The 21,088-nt window shown below is 40.2% G+C and overlaps 1 protein-coding gene across 1 annotated transcript in view; it reads left to right on the plus strand.

Moving 5' to 3' along the window:
* Positions 1-21,088, plus strand: part of LOC110214275 (butyrophilin-like protein 2) — a 45,444-nt gene that overhangs the window by 3,936 nt on the left and 20,420 nt on the right. The window contains 6 exon segments of the mRNA XM_078151806.1: positions 5,871-5,905; positions 5,908-5,931; positions 6,289-6,381; positions 6,765-7,003; positions 7,005-7,107; positions 10,123-10,230. Coding sequence (XP_078007932.1) covers positions 5,871-5,905; positions 5,908-5,931; positions 6,289-6,381; positions 6,765-7,003; positions 7,005-7,107; positions 10,123-10,230 — 602 coding nt within the window.

Consider the following 21,088-nt stretch of genomic DNA (forward strand, 5'->3'; position numbering starts at 1 on the left):
ATTATCTTCCTTATATTGAACCGTATCTGCGATGTTGGATGTGGTCATCAAGGATTTCCCAGGAGGAAGAGGAGGAGGAGGATGACAGGAGGTTGGGAGATGAGTAAGGTGTTGAGAGATTTATTCCAAGAAAAGAGGAGCAACTGGAACTTCCAGGCTTGGGGTGTGAAAGGTGTGGGCATGAAGGCAGTGTGGGAAGGCAGCAAAGGCTGGGAGAGAAAATTTGTCACTCATAACCTGTCCCTCTCGTTATTGTCCAGGATTCCAACAAAGATATACTGAAAGGGAGGGTCTGCATTATACCCAGATCCACGTGAAAGAAAGCCAGGGAGAGACCACAGAAATATGTGGGAAGTACTCCAAGGCCACTGAGGAGGGGAAAATAGGTAGCTTGGAGCAAGGGAAGAGTCAGTCTCACACATAGCTTCCTATCATCCAGATACCCAAGGAGAAGTGCCTTGCCCTTGTAACAGAAAGGGAAATTCAGCCTCACACCCAGGAATGAGAGGAAAGGTAATTGGAACTGAAGTAGAGGTAAGACCTACATCCAAATGCAGGGTGCGGGGTAGGGAAGAAGGGAGAGAAAGAGAAGGAGGGAAGGAGGGATGAGGGAGGGAAAGGGGGGAAAGAGGAAGAGAAGAGGAGAGACAGAGAGAGACAAAGAAAGACAAAGAGAGACAGAGACAGAGAGAAATATGTTTGAAGGACAGGGGAGTGAGGGGCAGGTTTGAAAAAAGGGGAAGGAAATGAGGGATGCCTAGAACAGGCACCTGTAAAGATCTGAAAAAAGCAGTCACAGGATATAGACTCAGGGAGGAGGACATGAGGGATATTCTGGGTCACATCCTGCAGATACCAAAGGAAGGTTTGGAGCAGGTTTAAAAAGTGTTAATGGGAATTGTAAAGGCCTAGGCTCAGTTGCAGGGGACTTTTTTAGTTTCTGAGAACAAAAGTATCTGTCCATGCCCTGCTTTGGGGAAAGGGGAGAATTGTAGGTATTGGGCAGAGGAGATAGTAGTGGAACTGCAGACAAGGGGGTTGATTTGCACACCACAACTGACTCCCAACCCAGGAGGCATCCAGGAGGCATCATCTTGTAGAGTAAGATCCTCAGTAAAGAGACTCCATACACAGATCACCAACCACAGGCACCCAGTGTAGCTTTAGCTAAAAAAAAAACAAAAAACAAAAAACAAAAAAAAAACTTAGCACAGATAAGGAGGTAAGTATGCCTTCTCAGAGTCTGGGAATTTGATCCTGAATTTTAAGATGTCTTACTATGATAGCACGTATCTCCACGATACTGCCCTCAGCTATCTGTGGAATATTCCCCAGACCCACCAAACTAGAGACCTTTTATGCCCTAGAGTATCCTTATAGCCTAGGAATCCACATTTCAAGTCCTTTGCCTGGCATTAAATTATCCTCCATAATCAAGTCCCTTTAAAGCCTGACATCTTCTTATTCCTCTCCATATTCTACCCTCTAACCAAACTGGCCAACTCTCTATCTCTGAACCATGTATGCCTTCTGTTCTCCCAGGGGGTGCTTTTGCTTTTGCTATTTCCTACCTCTCAGATGTCCTTCCTGTCCCTCTTATGTTTTGTTCCATATTATTGTACACATCATAACCCTTCACTAGACCTGGAAAAAGCCAGAGATGCAGACAAGTCTAAATTTGGTATCTTTTCCAACAGTAAAGTGAATGTAGAATTGAATTTAATCTTTTTGTGTGTGTGAAGGAAACATTGGATCTTAAACTTCACTGACAAGTCAGTTTCTCAGGACACCCACTCCTTCCTTTGGTGCTTGTCTATGGCCTCTTTCTTCCTCTGAGATTCACTGTATTCAACTATTTCTCATTTCTCACAGCAACATAGCATTTCATTATATTTGTGTACTGATTGGTGGGCATCTACTTTGTTGCCTTCTAGGCATTTATTCAAGTCATCAGCTCAAAATGTTGAGGTTTTGCAACACAGATCCCTGAGCCAGCCCACTTGAGACCTTGAAAGTTGACCTGAAGCCACTAATAACTATTCTTTGTGTCTAGCCATTTAGTCAATTCTTAGTCCACCTAATAATCACTTAATTTTCATTATTTTGGAATTGTGATTTATCATTGCATTTGATTAGAGTTCTAAAACTCTTTTGAAGGTACATCCAGGAGAAGAATTAAGACATACATGGCTGACCATACTTTTCTTAATATGGAGTTCCTAGGAGAAACCACTACATCATAGGAAGGGGCCAGAGGGGTAGAGGGAACCTCCAGTGTGAGTAGGTTGGGGGTAGAGTGAACTTCTAAAATGAAGAGGCCACAGAGGTAGAATGAACTTCCCAAGTGAAAAAGGCTGCTGTGGCATGGTAGAGAATGTTTGGAGAGTCAGGAGTGAAATCTTGAGAGGGGTGACAATTGCTTCTTCCTATCTTTTGACCATTTTTCTATTGGAGAATGGCTCTTTAGTCTAATAAATTTGAGTCAGTTCTCTAATATATCTTTAATATGAGATCATTATCAGAATAACTTATTGTTGCTTTTTTCCCATTCATCTGTTTCCCTTCCAACTTTATATTAGATTTAGATAAAAATGTTTTAATTTTACATAACCAAAATTCTCAATTTCATATCAAGAAATCCTCTCTATCACTTAGTGATGAACCATTCCCCAATCCTGAAATCCAAAAGGTAATTTCTTCTTTGGTCCTCTATTTTTTAAAAAAATGATGCTACCTTTATATCTAGATCATGAATCCATTGGGAGTTTATTTACCTTGTGTATGAGTTTTTGGTCTAACCATAATTTTTGCTGAACTGCTATCCAATTTCCCCTGAAGATTTTGTCGAATGAGTCTTCTTCCTAGAAACTATGATCTTTGTGTTTGTTGAACACTATGCAACAGTGGTCAATTTTAGGATTTATTGGTATTCACTTGCCTTGCAGGAAAATGTTTCATCTTAGGTTTGAAAGTGGTACCTGGAAGCTTTTACTTTTTAAAAAAAAAACTTCCTATTTGCAACAATGGATTTTTGTTGTTGTTGACTCCATTAATTAAATGCAATTTTCTCTCAATTTTTTTCAGTTATTTTTTCTTCTAATTTTGATGTTTTGGGGCAAAGATATAATTTAGTACCCTGAATCTTGGAATTGGTTTCCAAAGAATATTTCAGAGATAAACTGTTTATTCTTAATATTATTTTCATATTTCTTCTATTTTATGGAAATGTAATAAATTAACCAAGCTATGTCTTCCTGCTGGGTTTTGTTAGTAATATATAGAAACTCTGATGATTTGTATGCATTTATTTTGTATCTTGCAACTTTGCTAAAGTTGTTCATTGTTTCACATGGATTTTTAGTTGACTTTCTAGGGTTCTCTAAGTAAACCATCATATCATCTGCAAAAAGTGATACTTTTGTTTCCTCATTGTCTGTTCTTATACTTTTGATTTCTTTTTCTAATCTTACCGCTGTAGCTATTGTTTCTAATACAATATTGAATAGTAATTGGGAGAATGGACGTCCTTGCTTAATCCCTGATCTTATGGAAAGGCTTCTAGTTTATCCCCATTATAGATAATGTTTATTCTTATTTTTAGATAGATAGTGCTTACCATTTTAAGAAAAGCTCTATTTATTCCTGTGCCCTTCTAGTGTCTCTAATAGGAACGGGTGCTGTGTTTTATCAAAAGCTTGTTCTGCACCCATTGATACAATTGTATGATTTTTGTTGCTTTTCTTATTGATATGGTCAATTATGTTTATATTTTCTTAATTTTGACCCAGCCTTGCATTCTTAGTGTATATCCCACTCGGTCATAGTGTATGATCTTGATGACATAATGCTATAATCTTGCTAGTATTTTATTTAAAAATTTTTGTATAAATATTCATTAGTAGTGGAACTTCAGAATCACCACTAAATTGTAAATGCTCTAAAACATATTTTAAAAAAATTTTAATAAAATAAACAACCACAGTGTGAAACTATTACTGTGGATGAGCTTTTATGAATAACAAAGTAGAACATGCAATAAAGGTCATTTGGCTACTGCCTTTGGTTTAGGCCAGGGATATATCAATAGATATAGAGATGTCCCACCTCACAACTCCTAGGAGACTGGAGCTCTACCTTTGTGGATAGTAAAAGGAGTGCAGTCGATGTGTGCTTATTCATGACTATCTTTAAGAGAAGTATTGGGCTTGGAGTTATATCTAGCTATTACAGTCAGATATCTCAATTATAAGGACATGATTCTTTTGGGGTTCAGTATAAAAAATACTTTCTCTGGTTGCTGGGGGTGAGGTGGGGAAATAGTTCCTATCTAGATCTGCAGAGTAAGAGGTTAATCTCAGCCAGCTTAGCTTTGCCTCCTACCATGCACTTATTATGAGTAAAATTCAATGAAGGCAAACTGAGGCACATAGTTTATGAATAGGGTGCAAACCTGCCAATACAGTGTGTCTAATGACTGCCTCAGTTAGCCCAAAGACCCCTAGATAAAGACACATCTCCTTTTTATAAGCATAGAACAAAGAACAGAACAGGGTAGATGAGGAAATAAAATAATTTGCTATAGAGTTGATAACATGATGGAGTTGAAGACAGCATGATTGGTTACATGCCTGAGGCATGGGGAACAATATAATTGGTTGAAAAGTAGGAGTGAGGAGTTGGCAACAACCCCTTCCTTCCCTTCTGTGACTAAGAAATGTTCGTTGTTTGAGTACACCTACAAGGTCAGAGATAATGTACCAATATCCTTGAAGGATAGCTTGGTGGTATATAGACACTGGACCAGACTACTTGGTGTCCTTCCATATTGCTCAAAGATAGCAGATTTCCTTGAGGTGAGAAAAGAACAGCAATTAGCAGGAGAACTGGATTTGTAAACTTGACTCATTACAGACCAGTTGAATTTCTGAACAAAGTACAGAGACAGAACTGTGAGTTAGGCAGTTTCAGAACTGAGTGAAATCAAATATAGAATACAAAATCAATGTTTTCTTTTCTTATACTATTTACACAAGACATTGACAGATAGAAGGAAACATTTTTTCAAATCAAGTTATAAAAGAGTAATTGAGAAAGCCATGCGATTAATTTAGGTGATAAAATACGCAATAATTGGGGGTTCTGCTGCCCAGGAGCACAACAAAATCTAAGGTTAACCAGAGAAAGAATGATTTCACTCAGTATGTCTACTCTTGGCAGTGTATTAGGGCAATTGAACAATGTACTGGTATATCTGCTCCCCTCCCCTCATACCTGCGACTTCAGTGGTCTCTTATTCATCATTCAAATCCGTGCCTTCTTTTTTCTCACCTTGCTCTCCTTTTCCTTTGCCTATTTCTTATTTCTTCCTCCAATCAGAAATCAAGCCACAGGATACATAGTCAAGGATTACAGGGCTCATAGATCTCTCAACGAGTCATGAGTCACTTTTCCCCAAGTGCACAGCAAAGAGAGGGAGTGGGGGATACTGTTAGAATCCCAGGAGTAGAGGATAGAGCTCAGGCCAGTTCTGGAATGAGTAAGTAGGTGGCCTGAGTTTGGGGTGAGTTCATAAGAAGACTCTTTCCTTTACTCCCAATGTCACATTTTCCTCCTTGGTCCTGTGTGGAGCAGTCAGGAGGAAGAAGTAGCACTATAGCATCCTGTCTTCCTCCTAAAGGGGGACCTGGGACTCAGGAGCCTCCTCCCATACCTAGTTAACAAGGGGAGCCTCATACTGAACAATTCCCCTCTCAATTTTTTTTCACTAAATACCTCCACTATTTTGGGTTTCTATCTACCCAAAATGTTCCTTGGCATGAATGGACCTCTTTATGCACGGGACAGAAGAATGAATGTAAGTTGGAGTAAAGGGGTATCCTTAAGGAGTCCTCAGGCTCCTCCCTCCATAAGGAGATCTGGTGTCATTTCAAGGTGAGTGATCACCACTCCCCACTCACATGATCACTTCCATCTCTTTCATAGATACCACCACCACTCTCCATGTCACAATAACGGTATGGTATCTTTGTTATATTGAACCTCCTTCATGTCCTTGTCATAGCTCCTGCTGCTCTGTGTCCTTGTTACAGCCAATGCCCATATTCTTATCACAGTCATAGTTCTCCTATATCCTTGTCATCTACATGTGTTCCTATGTCACAGAAAGTCACTGGGCCCTTGTGTCCCTCTCACAGACAGTATCCCACTTCCCCATTATTTGTCCTCCCATGCTTATTTCCCTACCACAGTCACTAATCCCTCTTCCTCCTTCCTTGTATTCCCTCCCAGGTGTGATGGAGATTCTCTGTCCTTTAGGATCCTGTCTCTTCAATTCTCCCATTGCCTTCTTCCTCCTCCTCATGATGCCCAAAATGGCCTTAGGTAAGTGTTTGCTTCTGTTTATTTGGCTTCTTCTGGCCTGGAACAAGAGCTCTGAAGGCTGATGGTTGAGCCTATAGAGATTCTGTCCTGCCCTACTCCTCAAGTTCTCCCAAGTCATACACCTGATATTCTAGTCTTTTCTTGGGATTTTCTTAACTTCCTTATTCTCTCCCTGCTAGGGCTTTTTCCTTATCCTCATAATCTATCCCCTACCTCTTTACTTCTCTCTCTCTCTGAAATCTTCCACTGTGTTTCCTCCCTCCCCATCTTACTTCAAAGTTCCTTTCTTTTGTTCCTTTTTTTCATACTGAAATCTGACCCCGTCTACCCTCGGGTGTTCTCATTTTTGATTGCTTATGTCCTTTTTTCGCCTGATTGAACAGGGCAGTTCTCAGTGATTGGACCTGCAGGACCCATCAAGGCCTCACTTGGGGGAGAGGCAGAGTTACCATGTTACCTGTCCCCACCTCAGAGTGCTCAGCACATGGAGGTGCTCTGGTTGCAATCCACTCGGATGGTACATCTCTATCGAGATGAAAAGGATCAGTTTGGAGACCAGGACCCTGATTACCAAGGGAGGACGGAGCTGGTGAGAGATGCTATCACAAGTGGGAATGTCACCCCTGAAGATACTGGATGTGAGATTCTTGGATGCAGGAAAGTATATATGTCTCATTGCAGATGGTTTTCACCAAGAGCAAGCTGACATGGAGCTGAAAGTCTCAGGTAAAGAGCTGGGCCCTGGATTTGGCATGTTTGTGGGCATATATGGGGATGGGGAAGGGCTTGCTTCCTAACTCTGTGATTCCTGGAATCACAGAATGTTCCAGTTGAAAGGGACTTCACAGGCTATCTACTCTAATACTTCTCTGAATGAGAAATGTCTCTCTACATGCCTAGGAGGTACCTATTTTCATTTGGCCTGTATTCTTGGCCCCTCACTTGGTGCCTTGCACATGGAAGATAATCAGTGAATGCTTGTTGAATTTAATAGAGCTTCCAGCCTTTACTTAAAGATTTCTAATGAGAAGTCACGCTACTTCCCTGGGGGAGGCAGCCCTTTCTACTTCTGGATAAATTTCATCATTAAGAAGTTTTTGCTTACATCATATTTAAATCATCCTCTCTGCAGCTTTCACCCACTGCTACTAGTTCTGTCCCAGAGGGACAATCAGAAGAAGTATAATTCATTTTCTAAAGAATGGTTCTTCAAACCTGCAAACAATGATCATGCTCTGGCTAAGTCTTCTTTTCTCCAGGCTATGACAACCGCCAAACTGGAAGAATGAGAATGCTAAACTCTACCAGTTTTGTTTTATGGCACAAGCTCAAAGCTGTTCACAGTCCTGGTCATCCTCTTCTAGATTCCCTTGGATTATCTGCTAGATTTTCTTTGGGAATCTCCATATTCATTCCATTCCAAAGACCTCAGGCTCTACAGCCTTGGGGCATGGAACAGAAGGAGCATGATAGGCATTGCTAAGATTTGGGGAGCACACAAACAGAGAAATTCCAGATGGTCTCTTTAGGAGGGTTTGCTGAAAAGAAGGGAGAGGAGAAGGAAAATGGGAGAAAAAAAAGAAAGCTACAAAGGGAAGGAATTGAGAATGGGGGATTGTTTAAAGGGGAACACCATTTTAGTTCTTCTCCTTTCTCTCCTTCCTCCACACACATATTCTATATCTAGGCCTCTACTTCTCAAGGCCATAGCAGTCAAGCACAAATAGACAGACTGGAACAAAACTACCAGATGGGTGGATACGGGGATAATGAAGAATAGTACTTCTCTAATCTGGCCAAGGAACACTTTGGGCCTGGAGAAATGTAGACAGAATCTATAAATTCTGGTCCCACGGACCTGTGGGCCTGGGACGTCCCTAAGGTAAGGTGAGTTCCAGGCAAGGAGAAGAAGCACAATGAGGAAAATCAAGCCTATTTCGACACTGCATTTTGTGTTGTGACTGAGTCACCCTTGGCTTGAATCCAAATCCCATGAGGACATCTTTAATTTTAGGAGGCAATGTGGTACTGGATTTGGTGTCAAAGGACTTGGATTCAAGTCCTGGCTCTCTTATTTACTACATGAGTGGTCTTAGACTGGTCATTTCACTTCCACAGGCCTCAGTCCCTCATCTGTAAAGGGAGAGAGTTGAACCAATTGGTCTCTAAGGTCCCTTCTTGTTCTTGTTTATTCTTAATAAAAGACCAACCTTCAGCGTACAGTGGCTAGGGAACTGTATCCAGTATCAGAAAAACATGGTTTCAAGTCCTACCTCAAGCACTTACTGGCTGCATATTCCTGGGCAAATTATTTTTGCCTCCTGTGCCTCAGTTTCCTCATCTGTTGAATTGGAAGTTTGGACTTGATAGCTTTGATAGCATAAGGTCTCTTCTAGGTCTAAATCTATGATCTCATGATAAGTATGACTATTTTGTATGTAGCTATTCTCTCATCTTAGTCCTCTAGAGTGAGACTGATTTCATCTCTTTTCAGGATTTTAGGGTACCATTGGGAACAATGAAAGCATCTTTTCCTAAGGTTTTCAGCTTGACTCCTCATCCCATTATGCTCTCACTACTGTTAATTACTAGCGATTAGTGCCCCAGTTCCATTTAAGCAATTAATATCAATTAGCTTTTTTGAAAATGATGTTCACTAAAATATTTCATGAACATAATTACAAATATTTCCTCCCAACACCTGGAGTAATATCTTCCCTATCCCACCTCAGTCCCTAGGAGGAGTAGAATCAAACTTAAAACAATTTCTACGTAGCATTGTTCCCACCAGATTGACTTCCAAATATGGCACAGCCTATGGATGGATGAGTCTGCATCTGTCCTACAACTGGCCTGGGCCATTTAGGTTCTTTGGGATTTTTTTTTTTTGTATAACTTCTGGTAAATCTTTGCAAGGTCTGTAGCCCCCAGACATCCTGATGGTGTCTTTTGAAGTTCACAAGATTGTACCCATCTCCAAGACTCTTTCACCTGAAAGAGAAAAGGAAAGCATACTACAGAGACAGAAGCAGTAGCATGGCCAGGTTTTCTCAGTTTCAAGCCAGCTCTGAGTGAAAAACAGCCCCAATTCCCTATCCCACCTAGAGGCCCACAGTAACTCTTTCTTCTTCTGGAACACCAGTTGCAAAAGGACAAATTTAGGCTTGATGTATGGAAAAACTTCCTAACCATTAGAGCAATACCAAAGTGAAAGGGGCCCTGTGAGATGTAGTGAGCTACCCCTTCCTGTGAGTCTTTAAGAAAAGATTGGCTGACCACTTGTAGGAAGTCTTAGAGGAGATTCTGATTCAAATGTATGTTGAACAATATGGACCTCTGAATTCCCTTGTATCTGTAATATCCTCTCAGTATAAACCTATTAAAAAGTACACAGAATTGGCCCCCTATTCTACTTGTACTCCATGGTATCCTCATCAATACAGCTTAAGGTTTTATTTCATAAATGGGGAGTGGGGCTAACAACAAGTGATGTGGCCTGAGCTGGGGATAAAGAAAGGGGCTATGGACATGATAATGGTATTGGTGGAAGGGAGAGATATGTCTGGTATAGGGTGCCCAGGTTGGGACAGGGAGCAGCCACAACTATGGGTGCTGAGAATTTGGCCACATCTATGGCTTTGCACTCAGTGGGGACATGGGAGTTGGAGATGGGGAGGAAAGATGTAGTAAGGGTTCTTGTGACGGCCCTGGTTCTGATATTTATATGTAATTCTGTTTTAGGTGAAGAACCTGAGTCACTTACTATGCTACCGAAATTATTTGTATGTCTTGTTGTCTTTTGGGTCCTGCTATTTTCGATTTTTTTGGTGTTGATGCTTCTATTTCAAGGTAATTATGTATTTGTTTATTTGTTTGCTTATTTATTAAAAAGTATGCTTTAATCTGTATTCAGGCACTATCGGTTCTTTCTCTGGAGATGGATAGCATTTTTTATCCTAAGTCCTTCAGAATTGTCTTGGATTGTTGTATTGTGAAAATAGCTAGATCATTCACAGCTGATCATCTTACAATATTGCTGTTACTTTATACCCAGTGCATTTCACTTTTCATCAACCCATGCAAGTCTTTCCAGGTTTTCTGAGAGCATCCTGATCATCATTGCTTATAGTACAATGGTATTCCATTATAATTACATACCACAATTTTTTCAGCCATTCTTCAATTGATGGACATCCCCTCAATTTCTAATTCTTTGTCTCCAGAAAAGAACTGCTATAAATATTTTTCTACATATAAGTCCTTTCCCTTTTTGGTTTCTTTTTCCCTCTCTTTTGGGATATGCACCTAGTAGTGGTATTGCTAGGTCAAAGGGTATGCATGGTTTTATAGTTCTTTGGGCATAGTTCCAAATTGCTCTATAGAATGGTTGAATCAGTTCACAACTCCACCAACATGTCTCATTTTTCCCACATCCCCTTCAACATTTGTCATTTACCTTTTCTTTCCTATTAGCCAATCTAATAGGTATGAGGTAGTACCTCAGAATTGTTTTAATTTGCATTTCTCCAATCAATAGTGAGTTAGAATATTTTTTCATATGGCTATGGATAACTTTAATTACTTCATCTGAAAAGTTATGAATTTGACTCAGTTCTCTAGATGTTTGAGAAATGAGGCCTTTGTCAGAGAAACTTGCTTCACAATTTTTTTCACAGTTACTATTGCTAACTGTATTTCACTTCATTCTATTCCCCCATTTATTCTATTCTTTCTCTCCTTTCACCCTGTCCCTCCTCAAAAGTGTTTTTGCTCTTGACTACCCCTTCACCCAATGTGCCTTCCCTCCTATGACCATCCCCTTTATTTTATCCCCTTCCTCTTCTAATTTCCTGTACAGCAAGACAGATTTCTGTACCCCATTGAGTATGTATCTTATTCCCTCTTTGAGCCAATTCTGATGAGAGTAAAGTTTGCTCACTCTCCCTCATCTCCCCTCTCTTCCTCTCCATTGTAAAAGTTTTTTCTTTCCTCTTTTATGTGAGATAATTTACCCCATTCTACCTCTCCCTTTCTATTTCTCCCAGGACATTCCTCCCTCATACCTTAATTTTATTTTTTAGATATCATCCCTTCATATTCAACTCACACCTGCACCCTCTGTCTCTATATACTCCTTCAAACTACCTTCATAATGAGAAAGGTCTTATGAATTACAAATATCTTCCCATGTAGGAATATAAACAATTTAACCTTATTAAGTCCCTTATGATTTGCCCTTTTCTGTTCACCTTTTTATGCTTCTCTTCAGTCTTGTAGTTGAACATCAAATTTTCTATTCAGCTCTGGTCTTTTCATCAAGAATGCTTGAAAATCCTCTGTCTCATTGAATGCCCATTTTTTCCACTGAAGAATTATACTCAGTTTTGTTGGGTAGGTGATTCTTGGTTGTAATCCTAGCTCCTTTGCCCTCCAGAATATCATATTCCAAGCCCTCTGGTCCTTTAATGTAGAAGCTGCTAAATCTTATGCTATCCTGACTATGGCTCCACAATACTTGAACTGTTTCTTTCTGGCTGCTTGCAATATTTTCTCCTTGACCTGGGAACTCTGGAATTTGGCTATAATATTCCTGAGAGTTTTCATTTTGGGATCTCATTCAGGAGGTGATTGGTGGATTCTTTCAATTTCTATTTTACCCTCTAGTTCTAGAATATCAGGGCAGTTTTCCCTGATAATTTCTTGAAAGATCTTGTCTAGGTTCTTTTTTTTTTTATCATGGCTTTCAGGTATTCCAATAATTTTTAAATTCTCTCTCCTGGATCTATTTTCCAGATTAGTTGTTTTTCCAATGAGATATTTCATACTGTCTTCTTCCCCCCCCCCATTATTTTGGCTTTGTTTTATTGCTTCTTGTTTTCTCATAAAGTCATTAGCTTTCATTTGTTCCATTCTAATTTTTAAGCAATTATTTTCTTCACTGAGCTTTTGGACCTTCTTTTCCATTTGGCCAATTCTGATTTTTAGGGCATTCTTCTCCTCATTGACTTTCTGCACATCTTTTTCCATTTGACCTAGTATTTTTTTAAGGTGTTATTTTCTTTATATTTTTTTGTGTCTCCTTCACCAAGCTGTTGACTCTTTTTTCATGATTTTTTGTATCACTCTCATTTCTCTTCCCAATTTTTCCTCTACCTCTCTTACTTGATTTTCAAAATTCTTTTTGTGCTTTTCCGTGGCCTGAGACCAATTCATATTTTTATTGAAGGCTTTGGATGTAGAAATTTTGACTTTGTTGTCTTCTGAACATGTGTTTTCATCTTCCTTGTCACCATAATAACTTTTTACAGTAAGAGTTTTTTCCTATTATTTGCTTATTTTCCTAGCCTATTACTTGACTTTTAACTGTTTGTTTACATAGGGCTCTGCTTCTAGGGTGGAGGGAGCACTGTCCCAAGTTTCAGGGGTTTTGTGCAGCTGTTTTCAGAAATACTTCTGGAGACCTGTTCCAAGGTGGTATGATCTAAGGAGAGGTGTTTACTACTTTCCTGCACTGTGCTCTGGTCTGTAAATGACCACAAGCACTTTGTTTCTGCCCTGGAACTGTGAGGGGCCACTGCTGCTTCCAGCTCTGCTATACCAGTGCTCCTCCTTGCCCTGGGACTGCCACCCAGGACTGGGACCCAGATCCAAGTGTGGGAAAATCAACAGAGTCCTGCCTCAGTGCTAGCAAAGAGACCCTTATCTCCTTCTGACAAGTTGCTCAACCTCCCCTTACCATCTGTGGGCTGGGAACCCCAGAAGCAGCCGCTGCCACAGCTACTGCCATTGCCACTGCCACTGCTGATTCAGTCACAATCAAGGCCTGCTCCTGGCCTGCTGGGGCTGGGCTGTGCTGGCACTAGATTGTACTCCACTCCCATTCTGGTGAAACAGATACTTCTGCTAACCTTCTAAGTTGTTCCTGGTGTCTGTGGGCCAAGAGGTCTGAAACCGTCCCAGCTGTCAGCAATTCAGTTACCCCAAAGCCTGCTCTGGGCTCACTGGGGCCCAGTCGGTGCTGGACTGCACTCTTCTCTCAGCCTGGGGCAACAGACCTTTCCTGCCAACCTTGTAAGTTGTCTTGAGCTGAAAATTTATTTCACTCCCCTTTTTTTATGGGTTTTTTTTGCTCTAGAATTTGTTTAGAGTAATTTTTTAAAGGTATTTGGAAGGTTTTGGAGAAGAACTTAGGCGAGTCCCTGCCTTTACTCTACCATCTTGGCTCTGCCCCCCCTATTTCTTTTGTTTGTTTTGTTTTGTTTTTTGGCTAGGTAATGGGGTTAAGTGACTTGCCCAAGGTCACACAGCTAGTGAGTGTCAAGCATCTGAGGCTGGATTTGAACTCAGGTCCTCCTGACTCCAAGGCTGGTGTTCTGTCCACTGTACCACCTATTTGCCCCTTACTACCTTATTTCAAGGTAATTATGAAGGGAAATAGGGGCAAGGGCTTCCTATCTAGCTCATCAGGGATGGCTGATCAGGAAGGGGATAAGGATTTTGGAACCCTGTGTTCTGGTTTCATGACTTTTGCCCAGTCCTTGGTCACTTGCTCTGGGGGACTCTTTGTCCCTCAGTCCATTCATTGCCCTTCAAGGTTACTCATCTCCAAATGTCCACCCTTAGAACTTTGCTCCTTCCAACTACCTTTGTAGTTACATGACCACACGAATTTCCTCCCTACTCTATATTTCCCATTCATGGACTTCTTTCCTCGTTCATTCATCATATGCTCGTGAAGAACTTAATGTGTGCAATCATGTGCCAGGCCATGGTTGTTGTTGTTCAGGCATACAGTCATGACCTCATTTGGGCTTTTCTTGGCAAAGATACTGGAGTGGTATGCCATTTCCTTCTCCAGGTCATTTTACAAGTGAGGAAACTAAGGAAAACATGGTTAAGTGATGTGCCCAGGGTCAGGCAGCTATTAAGTATCTGAGGTCTGATTTGAACTCAGCTCTTCCTGACTTTAGGTTCAGCACTCTATCCACTGCACCACCTAGCTGCCCTGCCATATTGAAATACAAACAACTATTTCTTCCCTCTCTTTCAGTCCCAATCCCTGCCCTGAGTAGGGTTGCAGAAGTAGGAGTCTGAATAAGGATCATCTTTTACTCCTTAAAGTAATTGAAAACCAAAAAAAACCCCTTTAAATCAGTGAGCATTTTTAACAGTCTGCTATGTACTTTGCTTTATAGTCTGGGCTGAAGAAAGAATTTGTATTTAGGTAAGACTCTGTACTTGCCTTCAGGAAGCTGATTATCTAAGTGGGAGTGAGACATGGATACAAAATATGAGATAAGTACAAAGGGAGATCCAGGCCATATACTGTAAGAAATCTGAGGAGGTAGAAATCACTTTTACCTGATTGTGAGAAGGTGTCAAGAAAGACTTCAAGAAGGGGTGGCCCTTGAGATAAGTCTTGAATGAAGAATGGACTTAGAGATTGGGGTGGTATAGAGACCATTCTCATCTTGGGAGAATAACAAGGAAAGAGAAAAGGGCAGATGAAGTGGAAGGGCAAAGACTAGTACAGCTTGGCGGGAACATAGTATACAAGAATCAATCAATCAATGAACAGGAAGTATTTATTAAGTATCTACTGTAAGTCAGGCCTTATTCTAGGTACTAAGGATAAAAAGAGAAAAAGAGAAAAGTCTTTGCCCTCAAGGAGCTACATTCTACATGCCTCATAAACCTAAACACACAAAATACAAGATAATTCTGGAGAGGTGGTATTTTAGCATCTGGTCAACATGATCTGGAAAGATAACATGAAGCTGAGCTGAGACTTGAAGGAAACTGTAGATTCTAAAAGGTAGAATCTAGAAGGGATGGAATTGCAGGCAAGGGTGACAGCCAATGCAAAGGCATGGAGATGGAACATAGAGTGGGAAGAACTGCAGGAAGGCAAATGACTCGACCTTGGAGTGTTTGAAGGGGAGTCATGTATAATAATGCTCTAAAGGTGAAGCCAGGTTGTAAAGGATTTTAAACTCCAAACAAAGGTGTTTATATTTGAGCCTATATGGAATTGTTGCTGTCATCCAGTCATTTCAGTTATGTCTAACTCTTTGTGACCCTATTTTGGGGATTTCTTCATGCAGATACTGGAGTGGTTTGCCATTTCCTTCTCTAGCTCATTTTACAGATGAGGAACTGAGGCAAACAGGGTTAAATGACTTGCACAGTGTCACACAGCTGGTCTGAGACTGGATTTGAACTCAGGAAGATGAATCTTTATAACTTCAGGACCTGCACTCTATCCACTGTGCCATCTAGGGAGCCACTATTAATGTGCAGAAGGCAGATATGGTTAGATATGTGCTTTAGCAAAATCCTTTTGGAAGCTGAGTGAAGGATGAATTGGAGAGAGGAAACCCATGAAGTAAGGAGACCAATTGGAAGTCTATTGTAATAATCCCAGTAAAAGTTGACAAAGGCCTGCATTGACTAGCCAAATGAGCAGAGAAGGAGATTAACAAAACAGGTGTTTGGAGGTAAACTTGGCAAGATTTGGCAACTGATTAGATACAAGACAGAGAGATGACTGTGGTGGCCATCTGCGGAGAGGATAGGAGAGAATGAGTTTAAAGATTTACATAGAGAGGTTGGCCTTGGCATGGAGAAGGGCTACCTCTTCATCAGGGGCTGAAAAAAGGAGGAGAGTATGGAGGAAGATGTCAAGAAATTAGAGAGGTTGAGGAAAAGAAGGAGAGAGTTAATGTGGAATGATCTGTATTTTCTCAGGAAATATGAGGCAAGGTCTTCAGATATGATAAGAGGTGATATGGGAAGCTTGAGAGAAATGAAGGTTTGAAATAGCCACAACAGGAAGGGGGATGGAGAAACAATTAGAACTTAGTTTTTAAAAACATATTATGTTGCTATGGGGAGGACATAGATGAGATTATGTAACATTATTATAACATACATTTGGTTTTTAGGAAAATATATTTCAATTTCTTCAATTAACAATATCCATCTTCTCTCCTCACTTCCCTTCCTATCATTAAAAAGAATAAAAAAAGAATAAAAAATAAAACCCTAGTAACAAAAAAGTATAGTTAAGAAAAACAGATTCCTGCATTGGTTCTGTGCAAAAATTAATGTCTAAATCTGCCCCCCCCGAGTCCATCATCCTTCCATCGATAGATGGGTAGCATGTTTCTCCATGTGTCATCTGGAATAATGGTTGGTCATTGCAAATAACAAAAATTTGTAGTGGATTTATTCAATAATTTTTCATAACTTCCTTCAGACCTGTTCATCAATACATGAGTAATAACAGAAGAGGTAGATAGCGGAAGTAATGTAGAGATGAAGTTTGGTAAAGTATGATCACCAATAAGACAAGGGAAAAGGATTAAAGAGCAGAAGACAGTGTACTATTTAACCCATTACAGTAATCAAGATTAGGAGGGGAAGCAAGTGAAGCTAGGGTAAGGGTGATGGCTTGAGAAGGTACTAAGGGGTGGAAGGTCTGGAACTCATGATAGGGACCAAGATTAGGTTGAGAAGAAAGATCTTTGGGGTGAGAAGGAATGAGGTATAGAGAGAGATGGTATGATAGTTATGACTTGATCATGGAATATCAGAATTCTTGATCATGGATGTGGAAATTTGCGAGTGATGGTAAAGTCAAAGGTATTCCAATCTTTGCCTTTGCATGGCTGAATTGGCATGAAGGACTAAGTCATGGGAGATGAGAAGATTGAGAAATTGAGAAATTGAGAGGCTAGAGTATTTGAAGGAATATCAACATACACATACTATGCCCTAGTATGACAGGAGTTGGAGCTGACACAAGTAATGTGAGCCAAATACTGAACTTCTTGAGAAAGGAGGGAGAATGATCTGACCAGCAGGTCACTGTCAACTGCTTGGATTGTGCATTTGGACAGACTGAGACTCAAAGGAGGAGAGGGTTATTGAGTGTTCTAAGCGGCAGAAATGGCATCTGGAAGTGGCAATGGGAGTGAGTAAAATTCTATCTCCCTCTTAAGGACAAGTGAGGTTGAATAATATGAGAAAAGGCATAACAAGTATTGAAAAGGACACCCAAAAAATGCATTGTCCTCTAGGGAAGGTCAGGTTTCAGTAAGTGCCAGAAGATAGAAGAAGAAAGACGTCTATAATCATAGTCATTTTGTGAATTAATTATGGAACATGAAGCAGGAAAGAGGTCTAAAAGAAAAAAGGTTTGTTAATTAAGGAAAAGGAATTCCAGAAGGCATAATGGAAAGGTAAGCAGAGCTGAAGTAGACCATCTTTATGTATGGAATCCATTTTGGGGTACAATGGGGACCAGGTTTCATCTCTTAACTTTGGTGGTGGGTTCAGATCAGTTGCTCAGGGTGCTATATCTGTGTGAGACACCAGGTGGTACTCAAACCTTACTACATTGACTTTCTACTTACCAGTTCCAGTTTGTCCCCAGCTTTTCCTTACAAGAGTTTTCTATGCCTGGGAGTTCCTGTCAAAGGGTTTGGATATTCTAGTAACAACTCCTAACTCTCTTTGGTTACATGGCTCCCACCTGCTTGAACCCCATCTCCTCTCAGCATAGCCAATCAGCCTACAGGCTAAGATGCCAGCACTTCATAAAAACCAAAAATGAAATGTAATAAAAATTTTAAAGCAGTCTGTCATATCCACTCATGCAAAAGATGAATTTCTGAATCTCCACACCTTTCTCCACTTCATTTTCTCTCTAGCTTTCACAGAGGAGGGGGAGATCTTTGAAAAATAACCCTTTCAAGTCTCCTCAAAGTCATAGGGGGAGAGAAATCATCACAGCATGTTCTAACTTGCCTCATCTTACTGCTCTCAAAGAAGTGAATTTAGTTCCTGGCTCTCCATCCAGTGACTGCTTCTCTGTTCTGTGCCCTAGCAGGTTGATCAATAAACCAGAAGATAGGCTCTGGAAAAAGCCCCACTCTTATCCACACAATCTTAACCTCTATCTCCCTAACTTCACCCCACATGTGGCTGCTTGTAGGTGATTCAATTGCTCATGGAGTGGCCCTAGGGTCCCATAGGCCACCCTTATGGTAAGATGCATTTGGCTAGATAATAATAGTTAACTCCTAGCTTTTTAAAGAGTTACAGGATTATAAAATACTTTTTGTATTGTACGTATTTTGATTCTTACAACAACCTTGTGAAGTAGGTGCAATTATTATCCCCATTTTACTGTCAGAGGTTAGGGGACTTTCAGAGTAGTACACCAATGGTAAGTGTCTAAGGTATGGTTTGAACTCAGGTCTTCCCGACTGCAAGTCTAGCACTCTATCCACTATACCATTGAATCTTCATTTTGTGGCTGTGTCTGTGAGTAACACTCAGAGCAAATTGCAAACAGATGAGCTAAAAGCCTCCCATAAGAAGAAGTACTTCAAACTCTTTTAAAAAGTCCTACCTGAAAGTGTAGCACATACATGGCCTTTTGTAGATTGAATGTTGTCAGAATGTCCTTGGGCTTCCATCTCTCTTTGGCTTCTAAAGACCTTCCATATGCAGGGGGAAGACAGCTTCCATCTGAAGCTGAAAGCCCCTTCATACAAGGTTTCCATCTTCAATCTTTCATGAGCCAGGGTGTGAAGTTCTGAAAACAGCATGGATTTGGAATCCATAGACTTGAGATCAAATTCAGGATTTCCTACTTACTTCCTCTATGACATTGGACAAGGAAGTCACTTAGCTTGTCAGGGTCTCAGTTTTCTCATTAGTAAGATGAAAGGGCGGGATAGATTGCCCCTATGGCTCCTTTCAACTCTTAGTCCTATTTTATGGCTTCAGTATGTATAGGACTTCCAATTATTAAAAGCTCCTTTAGTCCTATACCAACTCTTGTCTCTTCTTTTTCTTTTCCAAAGATCTAGGGGAGTGGCCAATTGGCTCCATCTCAGGTGGTATCTGTTGCTGCTGACCATGGCTTTCCCAGGCTAGTTCTTATAAGGAATATACTATAGCTATCTATTTTGGTTCACCTCCCAGCTCCTTCTGTGAATAGCACATTTGTCCCCTGTCAATTGAATATAACAATGACCCATATAGATTATTAAGGCAATAGTTAGACAGTTGGAAGAGAAGGAAACAGAAAGGTAAACATACTTCTAAGGAAGAGAGAGAGAAACTATTAAGAGCAGTCAGGGACCCTAAAATGGACAGTGGAAATTAAAAAGTACCACCTTGGGAACTAGGAGTGGAGATCAACAAAATAGTATCAATCCCCACTGTCTTCAAGAAAAATGTGCCCACACAGCCCTCATCTTGGAGCATGGTGCTAGTAATCTCATGGCACTACTTCCAATTTCCTGTTTCCTCCTAGGTTCAGCTTCTCTGCCTCTGCTACACCTACTCTTACTTCCTCCTCTCCCCTTCCTCAAAATCCCTTTGGTCAGAGGCTTATAGTATAGCACTCTGGTTAGACCACATTTGAAGTATTATGATTTTCTCTGGCACCAACTTATGAATAACACTGATAGCTGGAAAGTGACAGATTATAAGTCTTTTTCTGCAAAATATGAGTTGCTTGAGAGAAGGGATGGTTTTATTTTTGTCTTTGTATTTCTAATGCTTGACACAAAGGTGTTCTACAAATAATTAAGTAGAATTGAAGTCTCATAGTCTGATGTATCTTTCTGAGGTCCTTGGCTCTCTCTTAAACTCTAAATCCTACCTAGACCTTTGTCCTTTTCTTCTCCCTTCCCATGTTGTTCCTGGCCTCCCCTTCACGGGCTCCTACCTTCTCTTCTTTTAGTCTCTGTAGATGAGACATAGAAGCTACCAGTGGGTTTATGGTGGCTAGAAGCATATAAAAAGTTTTCCTACAAGTCACAGGGATCCCAAATTCTCTCCACTTTAGTTACTTCCTTCTTCAACCAGGAATGTTCCATTACACATTGACAGGGGCATAGGTGAAGATGCAGAGAAGTCAAGGTTACAGCCATGCTCTGAGGGCTGGAGGATTCTTTTTTTAAATTAATTAATTTTACTTTTTAATTGATGGAATAAAATGAGTATTTCCATAACAAAGTATAATAAAGATGATTGCACATGAAACTGCAAATCTATTGTGTACAACTTGTAATTCCTTTAAAACATATAATAAAGTTATCACGAAAATTTCTTTTTTTTCCTTTTTTCCCTCCCTCTCTCCCACCCTAGAGATGGCTACCATTAGACACAAATATGTATACATGTGTAAAATCATTCTAGACATGCATCTATTTATCAGTTCTTTCTCTGGATGCAGATAATATCTTCCTTCATATGTCATTTGTAGTTAATTTGGGTATTTATAATAGCCAAAATGATTTAGTCACCAAAGTTGGTCTTAAAACAAGATTGCTGATACTATATATAACATTCTTTTCATTCTACTCATTTCATTCTTCACTATTTCATGCAAATCCTTCCATATTTTTTTTTCTAAAATCAACAAGCTCATCATTTTTTATAACACAGTAGTATTCCACCATGATCATATACCACAACTTGTTCAGCCATTCACCAGGTGTCAGGCATTTCTGCAATTTCCTGTTGTTTGTCACCATAAAGAGAGCTGCTATAAAGATTTTAGAATATATAAATTCTTTTCCTTTTTTCCTAATCATATTTGGAAATATACCTAGTAGTGGTATCACTGGGTCAAAAGGTATAGGCAGTTGAATAACTTTTTCAGCATAATTCCAGATTGCTCTCC

Source organism: Phascolarctos cinereus, unplaced genomic scaffold, assembly GCF_003287225.1.
Source record: "Phascolarctos cinereus isolate Bilbo 61053 unplaced genomic scaffold, phaCin_HiC Scaffold_4;HRSCAF=312, whole genome shotgun sequence".
NCBI classification, from domain to species: Eukaryota; Metazoa; Chordata; class Mammalia; order Diprotodontia; family Phascolarctidae; genus Phascolarctos; species Phascolarctos cinereus.